This window comes from Borostomias antarcticus, assembly GCF_949987555.1.
Source record: "Borostomias antarcticus genome assembly, chromosome: 2".
NCBI lineage: Eukaryota > Metazoa > Chordata > Actinopteri > Stomiiformes > Stomiidae > Borostomias > Borostomias antarcticus.
The window spans coordinates 35,422,003-35,447,989 of record NC_140235.1 but is presented as its reverse complement, the minus strand read 5'-3'; the positions used below and the strand labels follow the sequence as shown (position 1 = coordinate 35,447,989).

The window sequence follows — 25,987 nt, the reverse complement described above, 5'->3', positions numbered from 1 at the left end:
GAGAGAGAGATAGAGGGAGAGGCCGGTGCTAACTGATTAGGCAGGTCGTCTGAGCTCAGGGAGGTGGTTCTCCAGACGGGCAGATCAGATCAAACAAGGACACAGATACCAGATGGTCTCTGAGCCGGTGATCCTTACAGGGTGAGAGATATGTGAGAGATATGAGAGAGAGAGAGAGAGAGAGAGAGAGAGAGACACAGAGAGAGAGAGAGAGACAGAGAGAGAGAGACAGATTGAGAGACAGAGAAAGAGAGAGACAGAGAGAGAGAGAGAGAGAGAGATAGAGACAGAGGGAGAAAGACAGAGAGAGACAGAGAGTTACAGAGAGAGAGAGACAGAGAAAGAGAGAAAGAGAGACAGAGAGAGACAGAGAGAGATACAGAGAAAGAGAGAGAGAGAGAGATACAGAGAAAGAGAGAGAGACAGAGAGAGAGAGAGGGAGAGAGAGATACAGAGAAAGAGAGAGAGACAGAGAGACAGAGAGAGACAGAGAGGAGAAAGAGAGACAGAGAGAGAGACAGAGAGAGATACAGAGAGAGAGACAGAGAAAGAGAGAGAGAGAGGGACAGAGGAGAGAGAGAGACAGAGAGAGAGACCCACTGCAACGATGAGGTGGTCAACCATTACTGGTCTCCTCCGGCGGTGGACAGGAGACAGCGCTCATGTGGAGAACAGGATCAAAACATCGTTACCCGTCCCTCTCCCTCCATCTCTCTCTTTCTCTCTCTCTCTCCCTCCATCTCTCTCTCCCTCCATCTCTGTCTCTCTCTCCATCCATCTCTCTCTCCCTCCATCTCTCTCTCTCTCTCTCCCCCTCCATCTCTCTCTCTCTCTCTCCCTCTATCTCTCTCCCTCCATCTCTCTCTCTCCCTCCATCTCTCTCTCCCTCCATCTCTCTCTCTCTTACTGTGCATTCTCACTCTCTCTCTCGCTGTTCTCTGAATTGATGCAGTTCACTTTCTCTGCATTTCTCTCTCTCCACCCCCCCCTCCCTATCCGTCTCTCCCTCCCTCCCATTCTCTCCATCCCTCCCTCCCTCCCTCTCTCCGTTCATCAGAGGGAGGGTCCAGAGGGAGCTGGTAATCCCAGTTCGGAGCGCGAGTCTTTCATGTCCTGGGAAGATGCGCTGGGCCGAGGGCTGGCGAAGGCCAGTCTGGTCCTCCAGGGGCCCTGCGTCAGCCCCCCCCCCCCCCCCCCAACAGCCTGCTCCCCGACAGGCCGCACCCTCTTCCTCTCCTCTCTGTTCTCTCCCTCTCTCTCTCCCTCTCTCTCTCTCTCTCTCCGTTATCATGCAGAGCTGCGCTGGCTGCCAGCGACGCCGCAAACATCGGCTCCAACACAACAATGAAACGACAACAAAAACACAAACCCCTCCCGAGGTGAGGGAGTAAACAAAAACACAAACACCTCCCGAGGTGAGGGAGTAAACAAAAACACAAACACCTCCCGAGGTGAGGGAGTAAATAACAGCGTCCTGGGATGTTTCCCCGGGAGACCGCCGCGCTGTGGAGACGGTCCCGGGTTATAAGACGCTAAACGGGTCAAACTGCCCGGGCCGGGAAAAGTCGAGGTCTGACACGCCGCCATCTTGACCGCTCTGCCGCGCTCCCCGTGTGCTCCGTTGCAGATGACGGCGGAGGGATCCTCTCGAGCGCCTCCCCGCCGGTCGGAGAGCGCCGGTGAGCGGTGCGGGCAGCTAGCGTGACTCCGCAGTCGGAGAGGGAGCGGCTCGCCTCGCTACCCCTGGACAGGGCCGAGATGGAACGGCCTGGCTACCCCCGGACAAGGCCGAGATGGAACGGCCTGGCTACCCCCGGACAGGGCCGAGATGGAACAGCCCAGTCCTTAATAATACATGCTCATACGGTAATCCTCTGCTTGGCTCAGCTGTACTGAGGCTCGCTGACTCACACGCACGCACGCACACACACACACACACACACACACACACACACACACACACACACACACACTAAACAGTAAACACCAATCCAAAACTCATTTTACAGTACAACTTCTAATGACTCCAAAACCGTTAATACTTTAAGGGCAACATGGTGAGTCATACTCTAAGTGTCTGGACCGAACAACGGCTTCTCAGTCCTATCAAAAGGTTGCTTCCCTGACGGGATGCTTCGGAATAATGATGCAATGCATTTGATGTGATATTCGTGCTGGGAAAGTCATTTTCTGGAACGTTCCCTCGTGATGAAAGCCATATTTCTTCCCTGTGCCTTGGAGGCCCCGAATGCCCATGAATCGAGTGTTGTGATTGGCTGAGCGACAGAGACCAAATAAAGAGGGTGTTTTGATTGGCACAGAGAGCCGGGCTGGAGAGAAACAGGTGTTTTTCATTGGCTCTGACGGATATGCCCATAGCCAGGCTAGCCGTGATTGGTCGGGGAGGACGCCGCCACACCGAGCTTCCGACGCCTGGCGTCTTCGCAGGGATTGGGTGGCGGAGGAGGAGGAGGCGGGGTCGGGGGTGGGGGGGGTGAGGTTGTTCAGGGCACGGACCACCTGGATCCTCGGACTCAAAGCCCGGCCTGACAAGTTGAATCCGAACAACACGGCATAGAAGACGGAGTCTGCTGACTTCCCCCCGCTCGTCCATTTTCTCTGGCGGGACGCCAACGAACACACGCCAGCGAGGAGACTTTGAAACGCTGCTTCAGCTCGGGTTTTTCCACAGGGCTAGGGGGATTTTTTTTTTTTAATGCTTCGCCTGATGAAAAAAGATGTCGGATTAAAAGACTGAAATTCACATGAAGGGCAGAGTTTTCAAAAGGGCTACTGAGGGGCGGGGCCTCTGGGTTAGGCTGGGAACGGCGCGGAGCGTTTGCCTCGTCATCAAGTCCGTGTTTTACTGACGAGCGCGCGAAATCGAAGAGCGTTCACCGCGAGACGTTTGATGTTTCGCCATCTCGCACAACCCGGACGGACGGGCGAACGAAATCCCCCCCCGATGACGGCGTCGTCGACGGTTAGCCGTGGGGGGGGGCGATCGCCACGCACGTGTCATAGCTGGGCTGCACGCCGGTGTCAGGTGGGCTTCCGCCGCAGTGCTGAACCCGGACGCCCGGCCGACCTCTGAACTGTGCCTATATCGCTCAGGTCTGGGCAACACTCCTCTCCTCTCCTCCTCTTTTCTTTCCCTCTCCCTTCCTTTTTGGGTCAGCTCGGGTTTTTGGTCCCCCCCTGGTCTCCGTCCCCGACCCCCCCCCCCCTCCCAGAGCAAGAGAGAGAGAGAGAGAAAGAGAGAGAGAGAGAGAAAGGGAGAGAGCTAGAGAGAGAGAGAGAAGGGAGAGAGAGAGAGAAAGGGAGAGAGCTAGAGAGAGAGAGAGAGAAGGGAGAGAGAGAGAGAGAAGGGAGAGAGACAGAGAAGGAAGAGAGAGAGAGAGAGGGAAAACATGGAGGAGACGCAGGGCAGGGCAGAGATCGCACTCACACACACACACACACACGTCTTCACAGACACACACACACACGTCTTCACACACACACCTCGCACATATTTGGGGTGTTTGATTTGGAAACGAAAAGAGCACATACAGTCCACACACTGGACGCCTGTCCTCGGTGATTTGCACGCCGCGACCGTCCCTCTGGGACCCAGCGGAGGTCGGGAGTTCGCTGAGGCTAGGGTTACCGTAACAACCCCCCCCCCCCCATTCCCATCCCCTAACCCCCCCCCCATTCCCATCCCCTAACCCCCCCCAACCCCCTCGCGCTCCCTGGAGGTGTCGGGTCAGGGCCTCCGCGGTCAGTCACTGGACCCAGAGATAAGACGGGGAACCCTCTCCACCACAACACACACACACACACACACACGCGCACACACACACACACCGCAACACCCCTCGTCTCACATCCCACCCACAGAGACATGATTAACATGCCAATTAGGCCCGACCCCAAGGCCTTCCCTCCACCACGCACACACACACACACACACACACACACACACACACACACACACAGCATGAGAATCATAATGTACACACACACAGATATGCACATGTGCACTCACGGGCACGAGGGCGTTAAACACACTCCACATGACAAACGCTCCGTCCGTACGAGAACATTTCTCCATTCCCCTCACACACACACACACACACACACACACATGTTTCCAGATTACCCGACTACACCACCAGCCCTATCCACCTCTGTCTCTCTCTCTCTCTCTCTCTCTCTCTGTCTCTCTCTCTCTCCCGTCGACGGCAGGTTTGATTCCCCCCGCGTCGCTCCGCCCCCCGACGCTCGACAAATCAGCTTTAGTCCGGCGCCGGTGAATCAATCAGAGGTCTGATGGTGGGGCGCGCCCCCCCCCGCACCCTCACCCCCCCCCCCCCCCCCCCCCGGGAGCGTCCTGAGGGGCACGGGGAGTTCAATCACCCATAAAGCGCCATTACGGACGTGCGCGTCGGACTCATAAAGACGGAGAACCAAGATGGACGCCGCGCACCCCCCCCCCCCCGGATTCCAGTAAAGCCTCGAGAGCGCCAGAGGACAGGAAGAGAGGCTGAGAGAGAGAGAGAGAGAGAGAGAGAGAGAGAGAGAGAGATAGAGAGAGAGAGGGGGGGGGGGGAGAGAGAGGGAGAGAGACAGACAGAGGGAGAGAAAGGGAGAAAGGGAGAGAGAGAGGGAGAGAGATAGAGACAGACAGAGGGAGAGAAAGGGAGAGAGGGAGAGAGAGAGAAAGAGAGAGAGAGGGAGAAAGAGAGAGAGAAAGAGAGGCAGTGAGAAAGAGCTCTAGGATCACCTCTGAGGGAGAGCCAAATTTATAGCTCATTAGTTAGTGTATTTAATATACTTACAAGCAATAAAAGGAGGAATTATAGAGTATCTGCTATGTATCAGTTTGAATTGGAAAAGGGGTGTGTGCTGTGCTGGGGTATCGCTTACATGCAGTTCCACGCTGATAAAGACGTTCTCTGCAAAAACCATGAAATATGACAGAGGAGGATCCACTGAAGATTGAAAGCAGAGCACATTAACATATTTGACACAGATACACACGCAGGCGTGTACACAAGCACGCACACAGAGGCACGCACACACGCACACAGAGGCACACACACACACACACACACACGCACAGCTCCTTAATGATGGAGTTAAGACCCCGAGCCCAGAGTATGCCGTGAGACAGGCCTTAGGAGGGATTAAGAAGCAAGGCTTTATCAGCGGGTTCCCACAATGCCCTGCAGAATATCTCAGCTCTGTCTCTCTGTCTCTCTCCTTCTCCCTCTTCACCTTCTCCCCATTCCTGGGGGGGGGGGGGGGTGAGGGAGGGGAGGAGGGGGTGGAGGATAATAGAATGTAGAGAGGAGGGGGGGGGGGGGGATTAGGGGGTCTGTCCTGTGTCCCTGTGTCCCTGGGTCTGTGTGGACAGCCAGGCGGGTCAACTCCTCACGCGGTCCAGAGGATGACCGCAGCGCCGGGCGCCGATCTCTCAGGGAGTCACTGACTGCGTTTACATGCACACCATCTTCCTGTATTAAGCGGAATATGCTCAATATTCCGGTTGGGCAAGAGTCATGTAAACATGTGCCGAACCCAATTAAGGTCATATTCCGATTGGAGAATATTCCGAATAAGACCCCTGGCATATGCCTTGGAATATTTTGACATGTATACACCTTAATCGGAATATGGTGTGCATGTAAACGTAGTGTCAAACATTTGGGAGATATGACTCTCACTCGCACACACGCATACACACACATACACACGCACACACACACAAACATGCACATGCACACACACACATGCACACACATACACACACATACACACGCACACAAAGATGCACATGCACACACACACATGCACAGACACACATACACACGTACGCACGCACACACACAGACATAAAAGGAGCTCTCCCATAGGTCCACAGAGGACCAATTAGCACCTTCCATCCGTGGTGTGGAGGTGGCGCCCGCAGAAGCGCGACCTCCGACCCCGGGGGTCAGCGGGGGAAGTGGCGGGTCATGAGGTCAGCGGAGCGCTTGATTCATGAGACAGGAGCAGCACAACGCTCCCTCTGTCTCCCACACCCGCCAACTAGGCCGTAAATAAGCCCCTCCACCAGGGGCTAGCAAACTATATGGACTTGAACATCACAGGAAAACATCCCTCCTCCTCTCTCTCTCTCTCTCGTTCTCTCTCTCTCCCTCTCTCTCTCCTCTCTCTCTCTCTCTCTCCATATAGCTGAGTGGTGTTTTCTTCTCGTCTGTTACCTAAGCTACCGCTCGCCGTGCACACGCTCCGTCGGTTACACAACCACGCCAGATAAGAGGTGAATCACCCTCCGGGGGTCAGCTGAGAGAGAGACAGAGAGAGAGAGAGAGAGAGAGGGAGAGAGGGAGAGAGGGAGAGAGAGAGACAGAGAGATGGAGAGACAGAGACAGAGAGAAAGAGAGAGAGAGAGGGAGAGACAAAGACAAAAAGAGAGAGAGAGACAGAGAGACAGACAGAGAAAGAGAGAGACAGACACAGAGAGACAGAGAGAGAGAGAGAGAGAGAGAGGGAGACAGACAGAGAGAGAGAGAGACAGAGATAGACAGAGAGATAGAGAGAAAAAGAGAGATACAGACAGAGAGAGAGACAGAGAGGGAGCCAGAGAGAGAGGGACAGAGCGAAAGATAGAGACAGAGACGGAGAGAAAGATGGAGGGAAGACTGGCTAGAACACCTCTTCCAAAGAGAGGGAGAGAGAGAGAGAGAGAGGGAGGCTTGTTTCGACTGAGCGTCTGTCTGATGATGTTAATGTAAGTTAAATGAGCAGAGAAAGGAAACAGGAAGTTAGACCCCGCTGGGCTGATTAGGCCCAACCAAGTCATATTGATTGGGTCAAGCAATGAATGTCTATATGCGTGGGTGTGTCCCATAACTGGGTGTGCATGTTAGTTTATGTGTGTGTGTGTGTGCGTGTGTGTGTGTGCGTGTGTGCGTGTGTGTGTGTGTGTGTGTGTATGTGTGTGTGTGTGTGTGTGTGTGTGTGCGTACTTCCCCCTCACACAGCAAGCCTTCCTTGATTCCCAGCAGCACACAAACAGGAAGTCTGAAGGCCCTGTCTTCCTGGTGAGAGCCGCAGAGGGACCCCCGTCATAGAGGGGTGGAAACCCAGAAAACACACACACACACACACACACACACACACCTCAGAGGAAACACACTTTATTACCCTGTCCTCACACAGTACAACCAGACCCACTCAGGAGCACCCAGGCCAACCAACCCAGGCCAGCCAACCCAGGCCAACCAACCCAAGCCTTCCCAGGCCAACCAACCCAGGCCAACCCAGGCCTTCCCAGGCCAACCAACCCAGGCCAACCCAGGCCTTCCCAGGCCAACCAACCCAGGCTTTCCCAGGCCAACCAACCCTTGCCTTCCCAGGCCAACCAACCTAGACCAACCCAAGCCTTCCCAGGCCAACCAACCCAGGCCAACCCAAGCCTTCCCAGGCCAACCAACCCAGGCTTACTAACCCTGACCTTCCCAGGCCAACTGAGAAGCCCTCACAGTCCGCATGCTAACCAACAGCAGTGTGTTGATCCCGGCCACGCAGCTGTGGGCGTAGTGGACAGTGACCGATCCCGATAGCAGACTGATCTCTGCTCCACAGAGACAAACAGGGAGACATTCATACACGAGGGAGGGGTGATGAAAGCAAAGATTAGAGCACAAATCAAATCTGCTTGGGATTTCACTGAGGCGTCCAGACGACGGCTACTTTGGAGAGCTGTAATGAGGGCAGACTGGGTTTACGGGCCCGGCCCGATCAAAGACGGCGCCAACTCAAAGTCAGCTCCTCGCCCCGGCAGAAAGTGGCAACATCGTTCTTGTTGCGACTTGTTTTCCTGCACGCACGCAAACATATACATGTAAGCACACACACACACGCACACAGTGGCGTAACTAGCATATATGCAGGTAAAGCAGCGGCATTGGGCCCGCGATGATTTAGGCCCCGCCCCATTTCATTCATTTACTAAGCCCAACGCAACCAATAGTGCGTATGCCATTCCGGATTTAAGGCCCGCCTTTTTTCATTCATTTACCGAGGCCAACACAATCAATTCACCCTTTGCAAAGGCCCGCCCCCCTTAGTTACTGTTGCTAAGTCTGACAAGCTTTCGGAGCTAGCACGGCACTCCCACTGTCGCTAACTGCACTCCCTGGAGAAATAGTGAATAATGTTTGGAAAAACAAAATGGCGATTTCAGACAGAAGAAGACGTCTGCCATATGCGTCTGAAGGATATATTCAGGACGTCAAACTGACTCGGCAATGAAATCACAGTAACGGAATACAGATAGAAGCTTAAGCCCACAGATCAGAGTAAAAGTGTATTTGGAGGTGAGCCATCATCATAAAAGTAGCCTGGGCCTTTAGGCTGTGTTTTGGTACGCTGTCACGGTTGTTTTCATGTGTGTTTGGAGGCGGTTGCTATCCACATATTTTCATCTGTGGAAAGGTGTGTGACCGCGCGTTATGGTGTTCCAGCCTATTAGCCTACAATAGGGCCCGCATTCACCTACTTGCATTAGGGCCCGGTGCTGATTCGTTACGCCACTTCACACACACACACACACACACACACACACACACACGCTCACACGATCACACACACGCGCGCGCATCAACACGCGGAAAGGCAGATAAAGAAGACCTATACATCTCTCTCAACATCTATCTGGTTTTGCTGACATGTAAGGCTATCTTTATTTGGCGGTCTGTTTTAGATGTTATTCTCCTGCCTGCGTCCTGAGCGCTGAGAGTTAACAGACCCCAGATCAGGGTGGCTGGTGAGGATCCTCATCCCTGCTCACGCATCATCACCGCCACTCAATAACCGCCCGAGCGTGAGAGAGTGTATCGTACGAGCTTGTTTGTCCACCTGGTATGACCGCAGATGCTCTGCTAGATCCCACTGACCTCTCGTGACCTCCGGTCAGGGCGGACGGAAGGGACAGCGCCGCTCTAGGTTGCTAGGACGATGTGATGACCCGTTTCTATCCAGCCCTGCTGATCACAACGCGGGTTTCTTTGTGGAGCTTTTTGTTGTGTGTGTGTGTGTGTTTGTGTGTGTGTGTGTGTGTGAGGGGCGTGTTCTAACGGCAGCGTGGTCTAACAGGCTCCAGCTACAGAGACGGGTCGTCCCTGGGTTATCGTGGGTCTCAAACACGTGTCGTCCCTGAACATCACACCACAGGCCAACAGATGGCCGGCAGGTGTTATGCAAACACAAACGAGCGCTCGGTATCCGCTGGGGTCGCTGGCTGCTGCTGCTGGACTGTGTTCTGAGGGGGGGGGGGGCGGGGGGGGGGGGTCAGGGGGTCTTCAGAACCCCAGACCCCAGGAACACTCCCCACCTGGGGGGAGAGAGGACACCAACAGTCTTCCAGGACTACAGAGACTAAGCTCCAGTAATCACTACCTCCGGACTACACACACACACACACACACACACACACAGTTTGATACACACTTTGACACACACACTTTGACACACACACACACACACACAAGGCTGTTCCCCCACCCTTAAATACAGTATATGTGAACGTACACACACAAACACTCACGCACACACACCACACGCACACACACACACACACACACACAAGCACACACACACCACACACAAACACACACACACACACACACACACACACACACACAGACACTTACATGCGGAACCACTAAGCAGGCGTCATGCTGGTGACTCTCTCTGCTGCTAAGCTCCCGTCGGACGTCCGTACGTGACGAGCATTAACGCACGGGGACAAAATGTTCAGCGCTTTCATAACCACAGCGCTCCGTCGCGCGGTCACGCAGGCCGTTAACCCCTTCCCGGGCGCGCCCGCTCGGCTCACAGCACGCTCCGGGGAGGGCGAGAGAGGCAGGTGGGAGGACAGGAGAGAGAGGGGGACACGCCCCCAGAAGAGGAGGCGCAGATCAGGGAGGCGCGGTGCTCCTCGCCGGCCCTGCGGAGCGCCGCTCCACGCCAGAGTGGCGCCGCCACTCGAACGCGTCTCCAACAGGATGATGAGACGACAGACAAGGAAAGAGATCAGATAGACTCACCACAGTCCAGCCATAGATATAGAGGATGTTGTTCCTCTGGTCTGTGTTTATATACTGTATATATATATATATATATATATATATATATATATATATATTTACCATAAACTCTGACCAGAGGAAAAGCATCCTTGCTATCCCCAAGAAATCAGATCAAGCGACTCACAAAGGTCTGAGCCACCGAGTCACACCAGAGTGAGCCGGCAATTTGACTTTCTATTGTCCTCCCCAGGCCACCTCCCTCCCTCCCTCTCTCTCTCTCTCTTTCTCCCTCTCTCTCCACCTCTCCCTCTGTCTCCCTCTCTCTCTCTCTCCCTCTGTCTACCTCTCTCTCTCTCCACCTCTCCCTGTCTCCCTCTCTCTCCACCTCTCGCTCTGTCTCCCTCTCTCTCTCTCTCTCTCCCTCTGTCTACCTCTCTCTCTCTCTCCCTCTGTCTACCTCTCTCTCTCTCCACCTCTCCCTGTCTCCCTCTCTCTCTCTCTCTCTCTCTCTCCACCTTTCCCTCTGTCTCTCTCTCCACCTCTCCCTCTGTCTCTCACTCTCCCTCTTTCTCCCCTCTCCCTCTCTCTCTCTCTCCCTCTCTCCATCCCTCTCTTCATCCCACCAGTCCATTACACATTCATGCTCACTTTATTACATGGCCAGATCAGCCAATTAGCTCAATGTCAGACTCTTCAATGGACTTGTGTACAAGATACCCCTGCAGCGTTTGCTTCGCTCTGTCACACACACACACACACACACACACACACACACACACACACACTTGCGCGTGCACACATGCCCACATGGGCTCTGCTCTCCTGACCTTGCCTATTCCCCATCCATTGAGCGTGTGCGTGTGTCTGTGAGTGTGCGTGTGTCTGTGAGTGTGTGTGTGTGTGTGTGTGTGTGTGTGTGTGCACTAAAGGTCATCCTTCTGCAACAGTTGCCCTCCACCATCAGCCTCTCTGCCCCTCCAGCGCTGAGTGATCGGGGTGGGGCGGGGTGCATCTGGGAGTGTGTTTGTGTGCGCGTGTGTGTGCATGTGTGTGTGTGTGCATGTGTGTATGTGTGTGTGTGCCTGTGTGTGTGTGTATGTGCGTGTGCATGTGTGTATGTGCGTGTGCATGTGTGTGTGTGTGCATGTGCATGTGTGTGTGTGTGTGTGTGTGTGTACGAGGACGTTAGTGCACAGTGACAGCAGCGGCATTCCTCCTGAGAGCCCAGCAGAGTGGAGGCCGAGAGAGAGAGAGAGAGAGAGAGAGAGAGAGAGAGAGAGAGAGAGAGAGCTCTGTCCTGTCCTGCTCTGCTCCCCACCAGAACAGCAGTGTTGCGTCCCCCAACAAGACATTTCCATTAGCCACTACTTTACCCCCCGCCCCCCCGGAAGCACCGCCCCCGCGTTTGCACAGTCGGGTGGGCCTGTTGCTGGGGAGGCATGTGACATTGAGAGGTCAGAGTTTTCGGCCCCCTCCCTCTCTCCCAGCAACCCCCCCCGCTTCCCCTCCACTCCCCCCCCCCCCCCCCCCCTCCACCACCGGCCCTAAGCCCCCCACCCCCCACCGGAGGCCGGGGGTGGAGCACACACGCTCTCAGGCTGGGCCTGGGGGGGGTCAGGGGGGTCCCGGTGGCGACCAGGGTGGCAGATGCTCCTCCTCTGACCTTCCACTTCATGAGATCGGCTTCGGTGACGTTCGGATCAAGCGCTCGCTCCGCTGGCCTCGCCCCCCCCCCCCCGCCACAACCCTCCCCCCCCGCCGCCACAACCCTCCCCCCCGCCCCCCAGTCGCTATAATGCCAAGCGTGTCTGATCGCTTTAGCATCAAAACACCGACAGCTCCCCTCCCCTCCCCCCGCTGTCCCTGCCTGACTCCCTTCTCTCTCTCTCTCTCTCTGCCCTCTCGCCCTCCCGCTAAGGCGCTGGGAGGGGGCGGGGCCGAGGCGTCCTTTGCGCGCCCGTCAAGGAGGGGTGGGGGCCGGCTGACCGAAGCGGGGGGGAAAGCGAGGCAGCGCCCCGGACACCTCCTCCTCTGAAGGACACCTGGGCCCCCCCCACCCGTCGGCGCGCGTTTCCACACAGCCCGCTGAACAATCAAGGACGCCGCGGACGGCAAGCCGGAGGGAACGCGCGCAACACTCCCGCTAGAACGTTCCGGAACCTCACTCCGGGGAGAGGAGGAGACAAAAGCTACCCGGAAAGCCTGCGAGAATAATTATTACAGTTTCATCACAGGCCGTACTTAGTGCGCAAATTTAATAATGCGCTCCCTGGATTTCCTATCTGTGTGTGTTTTCACAGAAAAGATGAGCAGAAATGGTAAACAATGTCTGTTTACAGAACAGAGAGAGGGCGAGAAGGAAGGGTTTGCGACGGAGAACATTCTGTTATCGCTGGCAGACTCAGAGACTTCATACATATTGGACCCGAACGACTTCAGGCCCGGTCCAAAGCACACTGAGCTGTGCTGGGAGGTCCGGTAACAGAACAAGGTAGCGCAGCCCTAGAAGTTCTAGCATTCCTTTTTTGTTGTTGTTATTCGCTGTAAGCACCTAAAGGCACGAGTGCTTCCGTACAAGCGGAGCGGAGAGGAAGTCCGCATCCGCCCGGAAGAAAATAAAAATCGATAAATAAATCATTGGGATTGGCTTCTTCCTTTGGCCTGGCCTTGTCCAAATCTCCCACCCTGCCCTAGTGTTAGCTGTTCCAGATGGTCAGAGCACAGACCTCAAATTCCAGTCATGTTAGTAAAATGAGGGGAAAAAAACAGAAAAAGGACCCCGACAGATGACATTCCTATAAATCAAGACATAAACTATATTTAGTTTCCCCTTAAACCACTGTCCTCGAGAGCGAGTTCATGACTCAGAGCTGGGCGGCTTGCTTTTACAGTGTGGGGTGAGTGTGATCGCGTTTCCTTTATTGACTTCTCCTCCTCATCGACGCCCTGGTCATGCTGTCACTCTCCAGCCCAGCGGAACAGATCTGATCCTCTGAGTTGTGTTTGCGCTGCCGGACGGAAAATCTCCAGCTAGCAGAGAGGGGAAAGAGACGTACGGCGTTTATCTGGGGGTTCGGCCCCTCAACACTAAGACCCCTGGCCACTGGGCTGCACACCCTCAACACTAAGACCCCCGGCCACTGGGCTGCACACCCTCAACACTAAGACCCCTGGCCACTGGGCTGCACACCCTCAACACTAAGACCCCTGGCCACTGGGCTACACACACTCAACACTAAGACCCCCGGCCATCGGGCTGCACACCCTCAACACTAAGACCCCCGGCCATCGGGCTGCACACCCTCAACACTAAGACCCCCGGCCACTGGGCTACACACCCTCAACACTAAGACCCCCGGCCGCTGGGCTGCACACCCTCAACACTTAGACCCCCGGCCGCTGGGCTACACACCCTCAACACTAAGACCCCCGGCCGCTGGGCTGCACACCCTCAACACTAAGACCCCCGGCCGCTGGGCTGCACACCCTCAACACTAAGACCCCCGGCCGCTGGGCTGCACACCCTCAACACTAAGACCCCCGGCCGCTGGGCTGCACGATTAATCCTGTATTCAACGCTATTGTGATTTTGGTCTCTGTGATATACCATACTAATCAATATACCTTACTAATCTATATACCATACTAATCAATATACCATACTAATCAATATACTGTACAAATCTATGTTCCGTACTTAGCAATATACCATACTAATCAATATACCATACTTATCAATATACCGTACTAATCGATGTACCGTACTAATGTACTGTACCGTACTAATCAATATACCATACTAATCATTATACAGTACAACGTAGAGTTTGGATACTTGATTCTGATTGGCTAGCAGCTGTTGTAAAGGGTAATCTGTAACCCACAGCTGCGACCACAACAATTAGTATTAATGCGCCATCAATCTCATTGACGAAGCCATTGATAAGATCTAGCGCTAGGCTACTATGCTTTGCGTAGCAACCACTCACAGCAACCTCGCCTTTTTAATAATTACACCCGTGTTTACTGAATGTAGGTATCCTATTTCAAAAATGCACTCATCAGTCTGACTCCAACACTTCTACACCCCTACCAGCAAAAACAAGTGCTCTGGAGAACTGTTTTAATAACTGCACCATAGCTGGAAATGTTCAAATAAACATGAACCACCCGAATTATGCCTTATGGCTTATGTGAACAAGGCCAACCCAAATAGGCGAGATAGCCTATGTTGCCTGGCAACCATTTAATTCAGAGCTATAGCCTATCGTGGAAGATTATGTAAATACTAAAATGATAAGAATGATTGGTAAATAAATGATTGAATGTTACTACTGTGTGTTTTTTGTGAATATAGATATTTAGTAACCGTTGTAGAAAAGCAATTGACCACCACTCCGCTATCGCGTCGGGCCTAACAACGCCCCGTAGCTGTGTAATCCTGTGTAACCCACTGCCTCGTGGTCAATAGCTTAAATATACCGTACTAATCAATATACCGCACTTATCAATATACCGTACTAATCAATATAAAGTACTAATCGATGTACCGTATTATTCGAGAAAGGCAGCGGTCGTTTGATTTGCCCACTGCACTAACAACCACAAACTCCTGGTTTTAAGCAGCTCTGCTCCGAGACCTTGTCTGGCCGATGATCAGGAGGTTGAGGAGAATCAGGAAGAGATTCTTTGGAAACAAACAGAACGTTCTACAGCACCTCCAATCAAACAGGTCGTTCTACAGCACCTCCAATCAAACAGGCCGTTCTACAGCACCTCCAATCAAACAGGCCGTTCTACAGCACCTCCAATCAAACAGGCCGTTCTACAGCACCTCCAACCATCCACAGTTAATCACACTTATTAATCCTGATTAAAATATAAGGCTAAATAATTGCAATTGTTAATTTTCACATAATTGTGCAGCCCTAAAGCCCCCCCCACCCCACCCCCACCGGAGGAGGAACACTGCAGTCCCCTGACCTTCCTGCCCTCTAGAGAGACGCTAGGGGGACAGCCGTGCATTCTGGGAGAGGAGAGACCGGGACACCAGAGAGAGAGACAGCCTATCTGGGTTAAGACGTACATATTCATTTATATTCATGGCCTTCATTAGCTACCCATATATTTCAGAGGAGTACCCAGAATGCCCTGTTGTGATTAACATCCTGTACTGTGTGAAGCAGCATGGGGCCTCAGAATGAGAAGTTGCTTATTCATGTTTAATTGATATTTGTGGAAAAAAAATACAATATTCAGAGGCAGCCTGCAGATTGTACAGTAAATCTATGCGGACGGTCGGGGTCGACTTCTAGCAGAGTTTCAACTCATGGTTTTAAAACGGACTACATTATTGATACATTACTTCAAAATTTCTTAATGAGCCATAAAAAAATAAAACATCACACTCTATTTTACTTTACTTTGATTGTTCTTTCCCATTTGGACTGGGGATTCTGGGAAATATGTAGATGTGGTTCTTCTCCCCTCCTGAATTCTCATGGAAGTTCTTATCTATTCTATTTCCTGCATAATTCAAATAGTTTCCGCTTGATTTATTACATTCAAAATCAGACCGTAGCATTCTCTCGACCAAAGTTGAGAGACAGAATTTCAACATGGACTCCCCCAATGGTCTTGCTCACGCTGTGGTAATCATTGGTGAGGGCATGACAGTGTGCCTTGCTGCTGATAGCATTGACAGAGAGGGCGGGGTTCCCCCCCTACTGTAGTTGGACCAGTAACAATGAGATAGCATTTCACTCTGATGGCGCTGTGAAGGGGATTATGGGCTCAAGGAGAGTTATCGAAGGCTTAGTCTCTCTGATTCATCCGGACTGGTCGTGGATGGCCGTCTCTCGGTGCCAGTGGGGATGCCCTTACCGCCCCCGCCGTGCCCAGCAAGCCTGCCTGGCACACGGACCCACGTTACGGGAGGAAGGGTTATGAACGGTCCAGTAGGACCTCCTCAATCCCGCCCGGACCACCTCCGATGACGCGTCCCCAGACCAGATACACACACGCTGCTATTAGTAGTCAAGTACAAGAAAGAACACTCGGTACTGTGAACACACTGAAGCCCCACACAGTAAAAGCAGATGTATGTTGGTTTTGAGTCATAAGAACACGATACACTACAAAAACAATAAGCGCCTGTAACTGTGACAGACGTTGCAGGGATTGTCTCGTCGGCGGAATATAAACTGAACTTAGAACTCTGCGTTCTTCGCTTCAAACCAAACATTTTTACATCAAAAGTTGATTTATTATTCTTATATTGCAGTCCTCTGATATCAAGAGGCTTGTAGGCTGATTTATGTCTGGGGCTTGAAACTGAGCTCTGTTTTCAATTAAATGGCAGATTTCTCCCCGACCAGCCTGGCTTTTCCCAAACAATGGAGGAGGAAGGGACTGGGTTCTGGGTTTTAAGCCCGGTGACAGCGTTCCCCTGTCCAAGTACCGAGCAGCACATCCATCCCGGATGAAATCACTGTCGCTGGGATGATTCCCCGTGTCTCCTTCTCTCATCCTCCTATAAAACACACACGATCGTCCCAGACGGGAGGAATTTGCGCGTCGTCGTCGTCGGAAACGGGGTGGAGGGGCTGTGTACAGTGAGCCGGGACCGAGGCCAACGCATTCTCCCCTATCTAGTGAGTAAACCATGAACTCAAACAACCAATTAACTCTGAAGTTTTGGCAGCACTTATCCCCCTTATGACAGAGGCCAGACCAGCGGTCTGTCAGCTAGAATCCCACCCCGGCCAGGACAGACGCTGGGCTGGACAGACTGGACGCAAACAACCCAGGGGAAAGATTAGCAACGTTTCCAAGGGATCAGCACGGCGGTGATGGTCCAATAATAAGCGTGTGAGCGTGTGTGTGTGAGTGTGTGTGCGTGCGTGTGTGAGCGTGTGTGTGTGAGTGTGTGTGCGTGTGTGTATTGTGACGGCCTGCGGATTGTGATGATGGATGTGCGCGGGGAGGAGCCTGTGACGGTCGGCTTGGCGCTCCGGCCCCCCCCTGGCTCCTGACCCGGCAGGAAGCGGCCGGGGGGGGGGGGGGGGGGGGCCCTGGCTCCCGTCGGCCAATTAGAGAGCAAGGGGGTTGCGGAGCGCGCCGGGGCTAACGAGCTCCCACTCCTTGACCTGCCTCCCCTCTGCGGGACCCCGCTCCGGGAAATACGAGGAGCCGGGAGCCGCTTTGGCCCCGCCCCCTACCCCCCCTTAACCCAAACCCCGCTGTGTGGACCACAAGGTCGACTAACACATGCTGCCTCTCTCCAGATCCCCGCCACATGCTACTTTTTTTTTTACAACCAGAGCAACACTGCAGCCCTGCAAAGCCAGAAACAATATGTATAAACACACACACACACACACACACTCACACACACACACACCCTGACAGAGCTGGATTTGTTGTGTGTGTTTCCCTGCAGCGGTCGACTGTGGGCCGGGCTCGGTGCGGTTCTTTCCAGGCCCTCCGAAATAGTAAATGGACTCCAAATTAATTGGCAGGCTTTTATGAGGCAATGAGATAATTCTGTGGCGTTGTAATGAAGTCGGCCATGGGCTGCGGATAGAGCTAATAGGCCTTGGCTTGGGCCTTAATTGCCGCTTGTTTAACCAAAGCAACGTCAATAAAGAGCGATTAATCAAAGGCTAACCGCACACCTGGAGACCGAGGCCAATGGGGCGTGATGGTGTGCGAGCGGAGGGAGACAGACGGACGGACGGACGTGCCGGTGTGGTTTGGGGGGCACTAGAGCCCCCCCCCACCACCACATCCATACAGTCTACACTCTAATGAAATCTACGATGGGGGAGCCAGCAGCAATCATCGACTCCGACACCCCCCCCCCCACCCCCACCCACCCGCCCACCTCTCCAGGCAGAATTGGTCTTGTCATTCGGACCCTCCAAACACGGACCATATGTGAGCTCAGCGCTGGCAATCAGCCTGCGTTGTGGAGCAGGCGGCTGAGTTCATCAGGAAAAAATTAGCCCGCCGCTCCGGCAGGCCCCTCTCCCATTGGCCAGTCAGGCGGCCTGCTCCGTTTGAGGGCACCCCAGACATTCCTACGGATAATCTTTTCCATTCCTCCGCTCGGCTCCGCAAGGACAGACCAAATCGCTGCACAAAGGCCTGCATTGTGAGGACCTTTCAGAAAGCCTTGTTTTTAATGCTCGCTCACTCGCTCTCTCTCTCTTCGAACACGTTTTTTTCTCCCTCCTGTCTTTTTTGGGTGTTCTCTTAAAAGAAGAAGAAGAAAAAAAAAATAAGAAAAAAAACGCAAGAAAAATAAGAAAATTATTACTTTTCAAATGATCTCTGGAAAAAGAGTGGGTCTGAACGCTGCGTTTCTCACGGCCCCTTCCCAGTAAGGGTTTGTTTTTGGGAAGTCCAAACAATGTAAAACCGCTGAAACCGAAGCCCGAGCCACATCAGTGTGCGGCCCGGGAGTTCAGCGGATCGCCGCTGGATACGGCTCCCCCGGGCGGGGTTTGCCAGACTTTCCCAGAATCCCCCGCTCCGTCGCCGCCCGGCACCTCGTGCCCAAGGCGGCGGCGGCGGCTTGTCATTGCGGCGTAGAGCCGGGGGGAAACTGGACGACGGTCAGCGGATCTGAGGACCGGCCCGGCGCTGGATGTGACCACACCAGATTTACAGCAACACATTCCATAATTAGATCTGTGATTATTACAGGGACAGTGAAGGACTCCAGCTAGCTGTCCACTCCTCTCTCTCTCTGTGTGACTCCCACGATGCTGCTTTCACAGCTACTGTACCTCAGTTTAGCCCTGTGAAACACTAGTCTCTCTCTCTAAACTACTGTCTCTCTACCCTACTCTCTCTCTCTCTCTCTCTGCTGCGGTAGTGACCATTTAACAGACCGCTGCACTTAAAATATCCCTCAGCACTAAAAAAAGACAAGACACAATAGACTTCTCTCACACACACTATCCCTCCCACTTCACTCACGAGTGAGACATCCCGCTCATGTGTCTGGCTGCTAAATTACTAAATATGTTTTAGTGTGTTATGGATCTTAAAATAACTCAAGCTGAGAGAAACGGCCTTTGACCCAGTTCTCTGTCTGAGACCGTCGTCCTCTACAGTTGGGCAGTGTGCTACAGTAGAATCCGGGCCATTTTAATTGCTCAGGAAACGTGCACGCCCTCATTGAGGGCTGCGACAGTCAAAAATGTAGCCATCAATCACACAAGCACAGTAAAACACACACACACACATACTCGCACGAAGGGCAAAAACCGCCGAAAATGTACCTGTGGGTGTACCTCACAGCTCTTGCTGGGACTTGTCTGTGAAAAGTATTTGTTGGAGACGAGGGGGCGATGGGCTCTTCTAGTGGGCTCTAAAGTGTGAACACTCTCCTTTTGACAATCATCCCCTTTGTCAAATCACCCGACTGCGTAACGGCCGTGAACGTGACATTTCCTCCTCCGACGCGTTTCAGCTGCACGCTTAAAGGGTCAATGACAGCTTTTCAGGAAAAAAAACAACCTTTCTAAAAACATTTTACCTCAGCTTTGTCCGAAAAAAAACCTTTCTAAAAACATTTTACCTCAGCTTTGTCCGAAAAAAACCTTTCGAAAACATTTTACCTCAGCTTTGTCCGAGATGCTACACGTGGCGGAGGCACATTCATCAGCGGCGCCACCGGGCACGTGGGTGTTCTTCTTCGTCGGAGGCGCGCCCTCCTCACGAGACATTAGCAGGTACTTGGTCACAACGCACAGGTACGTCGCGGGAGCACATTGTGCTCTCAGAGCGATAGCCAATCAGCCGCGGCCTCACATTCTGTCTGCCATTCCCGGCATTCCAGGCCCGGGTTCAGAACAAGCCGCTGTTTATAGAGCAGCTCTGCTGACGTTAGCTCACCTCGCCTGGGAGCAGAGGCCCGTCTCGCACCGCCGCGGCGCGGCTGACCTGTCAATCACCGGGGCTCCGCCTTGCTGAGACGCCATTAATCACCGCGCAAACGGAATCTGGCCGAGGACGAGGCCCCCGCAGTTCGGACTGTGAGCCGGCGAGAGTGTGTGTGTGTGTGTGTGTGTGGAACAGAACAAGCAACATCTTGCACAGGGGAAACATTACTCTGGCATGACCTGTCATGCTCAGACATAAAGCCAGTTACACGTCTCTGACTTTTATAGATCAGATCAAAGCCTTTCTTTCGGAGGTTTATCTAATCAACGTTTATACTATCAGTCTAGATGATGCCCTGTTTGATGTGAATAGCTAATGCTCCGTCTATCTGGGCTTTAACGCAGTTCATGTCGTCATTAGTGCATCTATTGTTTGCCAAAGGTGAACTGATTAGGCGTCGCTATCTAAAGATTATTCTGGAATGTGCTGTTAGAGAAGGGGCGTGGCCATACGGCGTGGCGTTTGCTGTTACCTGTGGATAACCGGCGCTGGTGGAGGTGACACATCCCGCTGAAGCAGGAGCAGACCTCGCCCGCTCTTCCTCTCTGGGGCGGAGGCAGCGAGCACTGGGGCTTCAGGAACCCTGCGGAGAGGAGAGGAGGGGGGGGGAGAGGATGTTAGAACAGCCCACACATGAGGTGAGCTTAAAACCTGGTGACGCGTCAGAGGACGGGGTCGGTAGTGGCAGCAAGTTAATTGTCCGCTCCTAAGACCTCCCCTTCGACGCGACACGGAGGGGAGGCGGTTTAAGGACATCAAACCGTAGCCCCTCTGACCCCCCCCCCGCCCCCCAGCTCGGAGCCTGGGCCCCCCCGCTCGCCCGGGGAAGGGTCGGGTCGCTCGCCCCCTGTCAGTGCCACCCCGGCCCCGCCGTCGCCCGGGGGTAAGGTGACCAGGAGAGGGGACGGCCGGGGAGGAAGCGGCGGGGACGGGGTGGGCAGCCCCGGGGCTGGGGTCGCGACCTCTGCGCGGAGCAAAATGCCAAATTAGGCCTCGATGCCCGGGGGGGCTGGTGGAGCCCGTCTCGCTGTCTGTCTGAGAGGTCACCGAGGTCGCGCACCATAGGGAAGTCATTCTCTGGCACAACGGGCTAACTGAATGTTCTATTACCCCCAAACCTCCGCCCCCGCGCCATCATCCCCTCATTCTGACATCCGCCATCATCCCGTCATTCTGACATCATCCTCCTTAGATTGGAGGGAAAGACTAAACAGGAGCTTTAGCAGCCCCGACACCACCTAGTCATGAATAACAATCACGCAGTCAGCGCAACGTGAAAAAAAACAGCAGGGGGGCGAAGAGAGAAAAACATTTTCCAGGAATCGCGGACAACAAGGATGTTTGATGCCCCGACTCCGAACAGACATCCTGTCTCGCACCCCGTGACTGGCGTCAGACGGAGTTGTGCTCTCTGACTGACGCGCCCGAGAAACTCCGCAGTCTGACTCTCCCGTCAGCCGAGGGTTCAGACAGCGCTCGCCGACTTGAGACCTCCTCAGATCCTTCCTTGATTCCTTTCCTCATGAGGATCTTTAGATTTCCCGTAAACATCAAAGGAGCGCCGGGCATAAGAGCCCCCCCGCCCCCCCCCCCTCCCAGAGCTCAATAAAGCGTCTTTATTTCCACCATGAAAAACATGTCACTACAGATGAGCTCAGAGAATGACATTTAAAACAGGCACAGGGATATTGAATTAGTTCCCCATGATAAACCGTCTGGGATGCTGAAGCTCCTTCTGGTCCACAGAAAAAGAGGAAAGAGAGAGAGGAGAGAGATATGAGAGTGTGTGTGTGTTTGTGTGTGTGTGTTTTGAATGGTTGTGAAACCATGAATGTGTATATGTACACGTCTGTGTGTGTGTGTGTGTACAGTATGTGGGTGTGTGAGAGAGAGAGAGAGAAAGAGAGAGAGAGAGAGAGAGAGAGAGAGAGAGGGTGGGGAGGTGGGTGTTCCATGCCTGTCAAATACATTCCTCAGCTCCTTGATTAGTATTATGGAAGATTCCAGATGCCAGGGATGGATGAGGAGCAGCGTGCCTGGACCAGCATGGAAAGCAAGCTGAGATCATATTCCACGCTCAAATAAAATAAAAAACATTATACTGCTTTGCACTGACTGAAGTAGCCTTCAGAAAGCCAAACATGTATTTTAAATGTCATGTAGGAACTGCTAAAACTACCCCAACCATCTCCATTATAAAATCCCCTTTGAAGTAAACCAGACCACACCTTATTGGCCCAATTCACACCGAGCGCTTTGATTGGCTGTACGCTCGCTCCGTCCAATACGCCGAGCCGTATTTTCCCCCAGTACTGCCGAAGCAAAACACTTCTCAAATTCCTGGTTGTATGACTAGTGAAGGGCGGACAATGACACACGCCATAGGGCTCGGAGCGATGTCACTGGACATTAGGGCCTCGGCGCGTCAGACCGGGCTCCCAGTCCAGGCGGCCTTTTCCAGAACCGTGGGTAAACCGAGCGGACAGGCACCCGAGAAACACTCCGCTCGCCGTCCGACGGGATAATCCTCCCACGGGAGAAAGTAAAGCTACAGTACGCAATTCAAACGGCGCTTGGGAACACCTGGGGATAGACTCGCGGGACACACACACATACACACACATGTACGTGCACACACACACACCTGGGTATACAGTACTGTGAGATACAAGTGTGTGAACAATTGAGGCAGCGAGGATAACATTGCTCCCTTGAACATGGCGATCAACTGTTGTTTTTTTTTCATTTTTATGTTGCTCGTTGAACTAACCTCTACGGGAATTAATTTGGGTGGAGTCGTTGGAAAACAGTTGGGGTTTAAAACGGGATTACTAAATATGGCTTTGTTTTGACCAGGAGACCCTAGTGGTTTCCGCGAGTACAATATCACAGAATGCAGATGCAAATATGGAGAAGCACAGAATTGGGAGATTTGGGGGAAAGTGCACCAAAAAATCTTGGGAAATGTTGGGAATTTGAAGCCTTTTTTTATTTGAAAAAAACAAGAGAACAGAAAATGGATGGAAGAATGGAATTGGAATTTGCAGGAGGGGGGGGGGGGTCATGATTCGTTTTCAAACAGCGTTTCATATTTCCGGCGTTTCCACGGCGGAGGAAAGGTGGCTGATGGGAGTTTCTGGGCGGCGTCCGGGGCGTGCTGTCGGCGCCGCTCCAGACGGTTATTTGAGGCCTCTGCGCACGCCGCTCGTATAGAAGACCCCCGATTACAGGCCCGTTTCACCCCCCCCCCCCTCCGAGCGGAGGGAGATGGATCTCATTGGCTGTAACGGCCGTGCGGTGTTGATCCGGTCTTCAGGGGGACGGGGCGGACACTCCCCACCGATGGACGATCGCTGTTGTCATCAGGATGGAGGAACAAACACTGAGAAGGAGAATCTCATTACACATACAGTACACTATACTGTATGATGATGAAAAGTGTGCCTTTTACAACACGGTGCTAATGAAAGCCGGCCTTAGAGATGCTACTCTAATGAGCAAACATCCCATAATGATACCACGCTAATGAAAGGGAGTGACAATGTGAAGATGAACGAAAGGTGTGTAATGCCTCTGCAATAAAAGGTTGTAGTTAAGCAGGATTTAAACGCATCTTCTGCCTCTGAGGGGGCTGTTGTACCCGCTTCAGGGGTTACCATGGCAGCACTACTGCGTCGCGTCCGTAAGACACAGCGATCCAATCACGTACGTGAGAGCGTTCGCTGAGGGCCTCGTAGTGGTTGACTGTGAAGTCGTCTCAAACGAGGGCCATTGTTCTTGTTTTGGTTTCGCCATGGTGATCAAGCCCAAGGTCAGAGTTCATTGGCCGTCATAAAAAGCACACACACAACACACACACACACACACACAGGGTTCTCAGGGTTAAGGCCTTGGCGATACACAGGGGGAAGGACTATCAATCGCCACGGCAACCATCATAAACGCCATTCACCTTCACTTGTCTTCGGCAGCCTTCAGTGTCTCATGAGAGATGGAGAGAGAAGGACCCCGGTCTTCTCCAGGCCCATCGCTCTTCTGCCCAGTCAACAGCCGGGAGGAACCGGGAAGCTGTTCTTTGTGTTGCCTGTTTGTCTTCACTATGCTTTACAATCTATACTTAACATGATTTGTTCTTAATGATTTGCCTGGTTAAATACAGGTTAAATAAATAAATAAAGACATGAGCACTTTAATCTTGAAAACATTCAAAGGTTTTAGTAAAGTGCTGTTCATAAGGCCATGGCCTGGTAAAGAGTACAAAAAAGTGTTATATTTTGAGGGAGGCTTGGATCATATCTGTATGCTTATAGTTGTACGGAGGGACGTAGGGGCCAAACGCATTCCGGTGAGTGTCACAGCGTGCTGTGCTGTGATTGGCCAGGACCGGGCTTCATTGCTGCTACACTCTACAAACCTCAGATGTTTGCTTTTCACTTAGAGCAATAATCACAGCCAGCAGCCTCTCATTACACACAATTACTAATCTGACGGTAACTCTGCTCCACACACACACACACACACACACACACACACACACACACACACACACACACGCACGCGTGCCTTCTACAGCACCCTGACAGTGTGATCATCAAAGCACATTATTTATCATAGTGCGCACATCCACACACACACACACACTCACACACACACACACACACACACACACACACACACACACACACACACACACTACAAGGGGCCAAGAGAAACACACCCCATCGGTGTTGAGCTGTCTCCACTCAACACAGCGGTCTTGTGTCGAGGTATCTGATGCTAATCATTGGCATGGAAAGCATCCAACCTTTACCCCACCATATCTGCTCTGTCAGCAAACTGTCTCCTCCCTGACTTATCTTCCTTTTGAAGAGCGCCACAGTCAACACGCTTCTCCACCCGTCTTTGTGTCAATAAAAGCATGAGGTCCATCCATCAGGACAGAGAAGGTGTGTGTGTGTGTGTGTGTGTGTGCATGTGTGTGTGGGAGCGGGGGGGGGGGGGAGGGTACGACCGAGCTCATTAGAACGGCTGCTCATGTTGTTCTGAGCACAAAGAAAGATGGAAGAAACAGCCTCTCTGTTGACATCTCTCTCTCTTTATCTATCGCTCTCTCGCTCTATCACTCCCTCCCTCCTCCCCTCCCTCTTGAGGCAGCGAGACTGAGCTCGGGGGCAGAAACACAAGCCCGCGCTGAAATTCCACCCCCAAAAGCCAGACCCACCGCTGAGACCACCGGGGTCCCTGACCAGCCAATCAAGAAGCAGGAGCGATCCGTCTCCCAGTCCGCCGGGCACCCCCCCGCCCCCCCCCCCCCCCCGTGGGGAGCGCGAGGGTGCCGGGTTTCCACCGAGTTACAAGGCCCCAGAAAGCGTCCGTAACCCTTTCATACGGTGTTCCGTGTCAACCCCCGAAGCTCACCCGACCGTCGCTCTTCAGAAGCACGCCGACGACGAGTCCCTCGGCAACCGGGACCCAAACATTTCTTAGACCTGGCTTCTTCTGGCGCGACGCGGGGATGCTCTGGCGCCACCGTTTTGCTCTGCCTTGGACGAATTAGCAGGACCAGACCGCTACAGCTAACATGAGTCACCTGAGGGCTTATTTTAGCCTCGACGCAGAGGCGGACGAGACTCTGGAGAAACAGATGCTCATGGAGACCTTGGCTGGAAGACATAATTCTAAGTTTCAGCCACAACAACGACTCATTGTGCGTAAAAAAAAAAAAAGAACAAGAAGCCCCTCCCATTATCACCAAACTCAATTAGCCTTAGTCTAAGGTAAGGAACACACAAAGATTGAAAAAAGGCTGAAATATACTATATTCTTTAGATTCCTGCGACGCTAAACAAAGGGCTGTTGAGGTTGGTGAAATTGGCAATAAAATTTTAACTAGACAGCTTTATTGAATGAGTTATTAAGCGACTGTGTTTTGCGAGACCCAGACTGAG

At 53.0% G+C, this 25,987-nt stretch overlaps 1 protein-coding gene across 3 annotated transcripts in view; it reads right to left on the bottom strand.

Moving 5' to 3' along the window:
• Positions 1-25,987, bottom strand: part of rxraa (retinoid X receptor, alpha a) — a 98,617-nt gene that overhangs the window by 42,590 nt on the left and 30,040 nt on the right. For all 3 annotated transcript variants that reach the window (XM_084451899.1, XM_084451897.1, XM_084451898.1), the window contains exon 2: positions 20,512-20,622. In XM_084451899.1, the coding sequence (XP_084308025.1) occupies positions 20,512-20,545 (34 nt within the window). In that variant the 5' untranslated portion in view covers positions 20,546-20,622. The remainder of the gene's footprint in view (positions 1-20,511; positions 20,623-25,987) is intronic.